Genomic DNA, 8,195 nt, shown 5'->3' with positions numbered 1-8,195 from the left:
ATAAGTTTGTGAGACAATGTAATATAATACAGAAGGTTAATGTTATAACTAATTAGAATGTTAAAATCTCTTAAATTTTCCATTCAATAGCAAAGATAATCGCCTCTAATCCAACATTAGGTGATTTTTCCATTCATTAGCTTATCAAAATATATCATTGAAGGATAACAATTTTAATTAAATAAAAGAAGTACTATGAAAATTTCTAGTAAAGAGCTATTTTTCTTTTACAAGTTAACAATGTAAAGTGTAAGTCTTTGAGGATAATTTTGTGAGAAAATGTAAAATAATACAGAAGGTTAATGTTATAACTAATTAGAATGTTAAAATCTCTTAAATTTTCCATTCAATAACAGAGATAATCGCCTCTAATCCAACATTAGGTGATTTTTCCATTCATTAGCTTATCAAAATATATCATTGAAGGTTAACAATTTTAATTAAATAAAAGAAGTACTATGAAAATTTCTAGTAAAGAGCTATTTTTCTTTTAGAAGTTAACAATCTAAAGTGTGTGTGTGTAAAGTTAACAATGTAAAGTGTGTGTGTGTGGTTTTAAAAACTTAGTTTAGTGAAATTTGAATAATATTAGCAAAGATGTTATTGAGAAGAATGTGTGTGAATGTGTGTGTGTGTGTGTTGGGGGGGGGGGGGGGGGGTTTAAAAACTTAGTTTAGTGAAATTTGAATAATATTAGCAAAGATGTTATTGAGAAGAATGTGTGTGTGCAAGAGAGAGAGAGAGAGCACATAACTCCGGTTTTAAAAACTTAGTTTATTTGAATAATATTAGCAAAGATGTTATTGAAAAGAATGTGTGTGTGAGAGAAAGAGAGAGCACATAACTCCGGTTTTAAAAACTTAGTTTAGTTAAATTTGAATAATATATATATACACTATAAATTAGTAAAGATGTTATTGAGAATAAAACTAAATATGGCTTGAATAAAAAAATTTTAATCCTTTTTTCATCTTATTTCTCAAAAAAATTTAAATTCAAAATTTTTTTCAGAAATTATTACTCAAAAAAGAACCAATGACATGAAAATATTTTAATTTGAGTAAGAAATTAATTTAAAATAAATTCACAAAATTTCAAAACCCATACCAAAATTCTACCCAATGCAACAACTATTTTTGTTTCTCATGATTTATCTAGTTCTCAACAAAATTAAATTTCATATTTTTTTTGTATATTCCTCATTTTTAAAATAAAAATAAACAACATTAAAAATCATACCCTTGTTGTACAACATAACCAAAATAAACTAACAATCATCAATTTGAACAAAAAAATTTAATTAAACTCCATAATCATATATAATTCACATTTATCTAAACATTTATCAATATCAGCGATGCTAATTAATTTTGAAAAATAAAAAAGTTGGGATTTAATATTCTTTTCCAAAGTAAAAATCTAAAAATTAATGAATTAATCTCCCAAAGATTTCACTCATAAATTTACAACTCCCAAGATATGCCACATAAAAATAACGTTAACTTAGAAAAATTCTGTCATTTTCCTTGCAGCCCAACCATAATTAGAAGTTCTAATTATTTCCCAATTACCAATTTCTTACTAATTATATAATTAATCATAAAAAAAATTTATTATCTTAATAAATTCTGATATTTTGAGATATATGGAAATATATTAAATTAGTTTTTTTTTTCAAATTAAAATAAGAAGAAATACAATAATTAATTTTACAAATGGTTTTTAAGATGTAAAAATAAATAAATTTAGTACTTAAGTGAAAAACAAACAATTTAACATTTAACAGCATTCAAATATTGATATAAAAAATTAAAAAAAATAAAAATCAATTAGTGTAAACACTTATTTAAGTCTACTCTAATTCAAATCAAATTTAGATCTATTTAAACTTCTAGCAAACAAATAAGCACAACCTAAATCTTTTTATAAACTTTTTACACCATTGGGCATTTTTATTATTGTAAACTGCAACTTGTATGTAATTGTTCTTTTTCAAATATTCTTCAAATTTGCAAAGCAATGAAATAGAAATAAAATACCTAATAAAATAATTAGTTTTAAGACAATTTGAATAAGGAAAATTTTGATAATGTGAAATTATTAGAAAGTAAAAAATAGATGAATAAACAATAATAATATATAAGTCATTTAATATATAAATAAATTGAAGTTTTGCAAATGTATTGTTGTAAAAGGAACCATCGCGACTATCATGACTTTATAGATGTTGAAGAAAAAAATTAGTTAGATAAATCATAAACTTGTTTTAATTAATTTGTTAGTTATGTGTCTAAGTATTATTTGATTTGGTTTTGTTTGTTAAATGGTGGTTTTATTTGTTAGATGGTTGTTAAAACTTGAGTTGTAATTGATAGAACCTTGGCTTGAATTCCATTAGTGAATGAAATCAATTACTTCATAATTTGTTTCACTCTAAAATTTGTCTTTCATCGATCACGTTATAACTTCCCTATTCAACAATGGAAAATCCTTCATCATCAATCAGAGGAGCTTTTTCCTCATCTTCTACAAAATTCATCCTTCTTTCCTTTAGCCACACAATCTTTATTAAACTTGATAATAGTAATTTTCTTTTCGAACACCATGAAGTTCTCACTGCAATTCATAGTCATAAGTTTTTATATTTCATTTTTTAATCAAAACCACCTCTAATGACATGTCTTGAATCAAATGATGAAAGTATCAACAAGATCAATCTTGCTTTACTTGATTAGGAACAATAAGATTAATTATTGGTTTCATGGCTCCCGATGACTATAGGTGCTATAACTCTAGTAGTAGGGTGTAAAACTTCTTGTTAGATTTGGCTTGGAGATCTATTTTATATTATAGATAAAGACAAAGAATGTTTTGATTTTTTTTAACTAATTTAAATTAGTACAAAAAGAAATAGAGTTTTTAAAAAAATGAAATTAAGATGTCATCTAAATGCATCTCTTTTTTTTTTTTTCTAAAATTTATTATTTATTATTTTTAAAAATAGAAAATAAAAAGTATATGCATAATTAATTTATTTGGTTTATTTTACAAAATACTTAAATTGGAAAATACAAAAACATGGGATATAAAAACTAAAATATTTATAAATGGTAAAAAAAAAAATGGGAAAATGAGCTATTATGGAGATTAAAAAGGAAAAATTGGACATCGTGACATCGTACGATGTCGTTAAGGGAATGAGATCGGTGGAATGCTCTAAACGGCGTCGTTTTATGTGTCTCTAAAATCTACTGTGACGCACATGGACCCTCTTCCCAATAATATCATGGCACGACATCAGCAGTTTAACTATTCAACATATTAACCCTAGAAGCAGTAGGAGAAACAGATTCAAAATTACTATATTATCCTCGTTCAGGTCAGATTGCAAAGAAATACATATGTTTTTAAAACACCAGATAATTTTTTGCTTTTTGAAAAAAATAAAATATCTAAGCCTGCAAAATTGGCCTATTTGGACCATATCCTAAGCCCGCTGTGACCCAAAGCCAAACCCCTTCCCTCTCCCTTCACAACTCCTTATCTTCTCCATCTCTCTCTCTCTAGGGTTATGGCTTCTTCGAATGCTCTCTTGAAGCCATTTTCAATGGCAGAAAGCTGCTTAACCTCTGTACCAACTACACTCTTCACCACCAAAACCCCACACCCGCTCCTCTCACTCCCACCAAAGCCCGTCAGACTCTTTCACCTCTCCTGCTCGTGTTCCTCTTCATGGGTCTCCCTCAAAACCAAGACTTCACCGACCACTTTGGTCCCATTTGTGGCTCAGACCTCGGACTGGGCTCAGCAGGAGGAGGAGGAAGAGAAGGGTGGGTTGACGTGGGACAGTGAAGGAGGGGAAGAGATTGAGGCTTCTGGCTCTGAGGAAGCTTGGGAGGGTGAGGTTGGGGAAGATGGAGAAGAGAGTGAAGGGAGTGAAGATACTTTCAGTGAGCCGCCTGAGGAGGCTAAGCTTTTTGTGGGGAATTTGCCTTATGATATTGATAGTGAGAAATTGGCTCAGCTTTTTGACGAGGCTGGAGTTGTGGAGATTGCAGAGGTAAAATTTTTATTTTTATTTATTTATTTTCGGTTGTGCTTAGCGCCTCTTTGGTTGATGAGAAAATTGGGGAGAAGGAAAGAAAGTAATCGTTTTTTTAATTATATGTATTTATTTTTCATTTTGGTTGAGTAGAGTATTATGATTTCTTGAGTCCCATATGATGAAAAATCAAAGGCCCCAAAAAATTCATTTCCTTTTCTCAGTAAGGAAATGGACTCCAGTCTCTCTTAATTATTGGAGCATAGGGGATTTTCTTCGCATTTGGGGTTCTGATGTTTTTCTTTTTCTATTTGTAGGTAATTTACAATAGAGAAACAGATCAGAGTCGTGGGTTTGGGTTTATAACAATGAGCACTGTTGAAGAAGCCGAAAAGGCTGTGGAGATGTTCAACCGATATGTAAGTTGCTTGTTTTCTATCAATCATGTTACTTTGTTGTTTTCTGGTTTCCTGTGGGTGGGTGGTGGGGAAGTGAAACAAAGCATGAAGATGATACTTTAATTGCAATACTTCAATTTGTGAGGGCCTATATGGAATTCGACATTCCAATTTGTATGTAGTTTTCATAATGTTGTATCTGCATGTTAATTGTCTGTGATCTATTATATGTAAGCCTAACAAGAAGATGAACAGAAGCTTTAGTTGTAAGATTTCAATTGGTAAAAGCCTATATGGAGTTGAAACTTTCAATTTTTTACACAAGGTTTACTAAGTAGTAAATGCGGCATGTTAGGGGTGAGTGTTTCCTTTTCTTTCCTGTACATCTTGGGTTGCTATTTTAGTTCGTCTTCATAGTACAATACTTTCCTTACTTATAAAAAAAAAAAAAAAAAGTAGTAAATGTGGCATGTTAATCTTTTGAGATCTTGTTTGAGATAAGGACTCTAGATTGAGTTGATTTCTGGCAGTGCAATTTATGGTCTCCCTTTTATGCATCCTTTAAGTTACTACAGTAATAATCAAATTTGGTCCATCAGACCAGATTATCTCAGTTTCTTTATAACCTACTTTGAACTGGCGGTACAAATGTTTTGCTAAGGACACCACTTTTATTGAGATCCTGAATAGCTTAGTCTATGGGAGCATAGACCTCTCACATGCATGTGCTGGAGGGCAAGTCCCACCTTTAAGGAATAATCCATATGAGTGTCTATACTCATAACCATAATTGTGAAAAGTGCGCTTAAGCATGCCTAGGCTCAAGGCACAATCACTCCCTAGTTATAGTGCCTCGCTTATCAAGGCATGCCTAGTCTACTCTACTTTTTCTTTTTAATACACTTTTATTCTTTAAATTTCTAACTATATTTTGAAATTTTTATAATTTCATTTCATTTTTGTTGAATGTCCTTTTTAAATGTTTGGAACCTTAAATTTTTTGTTGATTGAATTGGATTTTGGATCATATCTTATAAAATTGATATGCATCATAAGTAGCATTTCACTTCACTCAAGTGTGCCTTGTGTTGCACCTAAACCATTGGAGACTTTTTGCACCTTGCACCTTTTAAAACTATGCTCATAACTACCTCATCTGATAGCAAACTTTTATTCGGTAATTGGTCCAGGCAATGGATTGACTATATCTTTTAACTCTTATCATCCATTGTCACCCAACAGCATTGTTTTCATGGGTTGTATAGTACTTCTCAACTGAGGTTGGTCAGATTAATGTTTTCCCATCTATTCTTTGATGCTTTTAAGAGAAATTTCTGCAACAGCAGCAAAGCTAACTGCAATTGGAAACAAAGATTGGTGAACGGAAAAGTATGTGAGGGTTCTTAAAGAGAAATGTTGTAGATAAACTCAATGTTCTTACAAACTAAGAGGGATTTATGAGGGGTGATATTAACTGTCTTATTTCCAAACTATTCAACTTATCTCTATCAAGTGATAACCTTTAAAGAGTTATGGAAGATAAACCACCCAAAGTGTATAGATTTAGCACATGGCTGCTATATCTTCTTGACTGTATTTTCTGAGTTCCAAAACCCAACCTTTTGTTGAGCAGTGCTAGCTGACCAATAGAGCTCTAGTCTATAGCATCAAGGTCTCTTGGAGTAGCACGAGAACACCATTGATTACCTGTTACTGCAGTGGGCATCTCCAATGCCTTTTTATGGAGACCTTTCAGTTGTGCAGCCCCAAAGTGGATGTGCATGAGTCATGACGACAATTGAAATATGATAATATAGGCTAATATATTTCATTGAAATAAGGTAAAATATGGTAATATATTTGTAGGATAAACCCTTATTGGGTCTCTCTCTCTCTCTGTCTCTCTAGTTTTGCATCTATAGCATCTAACTTGGGAGGCTACCCCATGAATGATTAAAATGCTCTATTTCTTAATTTAGAATGCATGCATGCTTGGTAAGTTTGCACTTCTGTAATTTTATCGGGATGTGAGAGTTTCATTTATTCTGAACAGGATTTAAATGGAAGGTTTTTGACCGTCAATAAGGCTGCTCCAAGAGGGTCACGTCCAGAACGACCTCCGCGAGCATTTGAACCTTCATTCAGAATTTATGTTGGCAACCTGCCGTGGCAAGTGGATGATGCTCGTCTGGAGCAAGTGTTCAGTGAGCACGGTAAGGTGGTCGATGCCAGGGTAGTCTATGACCGAGACACTCAACGTTCACGTGGATTTGGCTTTGTGACAATGTCCAGTGAGACAGAACTGAATGATGCCATCGCTGCTCTTGATGGACAGGTTATATGCATGCCTCCTGTTTCATATATAAGTTTTGAAATTTCTATTTTCCTCTCAATTGAAACCCATACTTAGAGAGCTAGGAACCACGCAGAGGTCAATAGTCAGTCTAGTGAAATTATCACAGCCCTATTTGATGCTCAGAGAGCAGTCCATAAAAATTTGGTGGTCAGAAGGATGCAATCTCTTTATGGATATCAATGCAACCTTGAAGATATCATTCGGGGATTCCACCCAAAAATGGAGGAGAGTCTTGAATTTCCTACCGATTAACCTGGGTAAAACTTAGTTGTAACAGCTTATGGTAGTTCAGCATTGTTAAGGGCTTTAAACTCAATAGAAGCTTTTAACCTGGCCCTTTTGAATTATGGAAAGTGGAAAAGATGAGAAAAATTAAAAATAAAACACAATAAAGGACCGCGAGTAATTGCTGATTCTTGCAGACACCTTGAACTGAAGATTCTTTTTCCGCTTTTCTGGTATTAATTTTCATATGAAGAGACCAAGTTCAAATAGAAGCATGTTCAAAGTGAACAAGTAAAACATAGTTAGAATGACATTCAGCAAAGAACTTCTTTGATTTGTTTCTATTATATATTTTAAGACTTAAGTGGGCTTGCTATTTTCATTTGATCACAACAATTGATCTGTTGGGGCTAGTGATTTACCAGCTTCTCATTTTAGTAAACATACAGCCTGATTTTACATTTCTTGGTGTTTCAGAGTTTGGATGGCAGGGCAATCAGAGTAAATGTTGCAGAGGAACGGCCGAGGCGTGGCTCCTATTAATTTCTGGAGGTTGTTTTTTGAGAGGTTTACCTGAACACTTAAAGGTCCAGTGTCTCCTTTTTGACAGAAGATATCTTAAGGCACTTTTTATGTTCTCTGTTTTATTATTTATAATTACCTTTTTTAAGGGAAAAAAAAAAGGCTCAAAGTAACGGCAAGTTTTGTATTAGGAGTTGGAAGCTACTCAAGTTTTCTTGTGATTACATTTAGAATGCATTTGACAGTGATTCTAGGAAGTATTTCTAGCTTTTTTAAAACTTAAAAAATTTTATCTTTTTAATGTTAGAAATGTTAAAAACGTTTCCAAAAATTTCTACCAAACTGATATTTATTCAGCTTGGTGCAATGATCCAATTAATCTCATTAGATAATCAAATCTTGTACTGAAACCAATAACACTGTTGATATGTTGTTGGCTTAAGTTCCCATTTCTGGGGATGAGAAACTGCTAGGAAAATGAAATATTGCACAATATTTTTTGAACACAAAAATCTGTCTTCCCCCAACCCTGGGCTTACAATGAAGGTCCTCTGCTGAATTGGTTGGGCACTGCAGTTTATTTGACCAACTTGTGCACTGGGGATGGTGCTTAAAACAATTGGAGTTGAATCATTTACCTTAATGGATTTCC

The 8,195-nt window shown here is 32.3% G+C and overlaps 1 protein-coding gene across 1 annotated transcript; it reads left to right on the top strand.

The window, feature by feature from the left end:
* Positions 1 to 3,506: 3,506 nt before the first annotated feature.
* Positions 3,507 to 7,803, top strand: LOC117930115 (28 kDa ribonucleoprotein, chloroplastic-like). Its single transcript, XM_034850582.1, has 4 exons — positions 3,507 to 4,060; positions 4,360 to 4,461; positions 6,494 to 6,775; positions 7,499 to 7,803. Exons 1-4 carry the CDS (start codon positions 3,572 to 3,574, stop codon positions 7,562 to 7,564), a joined length of 939 nt encoding a protein of 312 aa, XP_034706473.1. The 5' UTR covers positions 3,507 to 3,571; the 3' UTR covers positions 7,565 to 7,803.
* The last annotated feature ends 392 nt before the right edge of the window (positions 7,804 to 8,195 follow it).

Source organism: Vitis riparia, chromosome 14 (genome assembly GCF_004353265.1).
Source record: "Vitis riparia cultivar Riparia Gloire de Montpellier isolate 1030 chromosome 14, EGFV_Vit.rip_1.0, whole genome shotgun sequence".
Lineage (NCBI taxonomy): Eukaryota > Viridiplantae > Streptophyta > Magnoliopsida > Vitales > Vitaceae > Vitis > Vitis riparia.
Note: the sequence above shows the minus strand (reverse complement) of the source record. Positions and strands in the feature narration are given on the sequence as shown.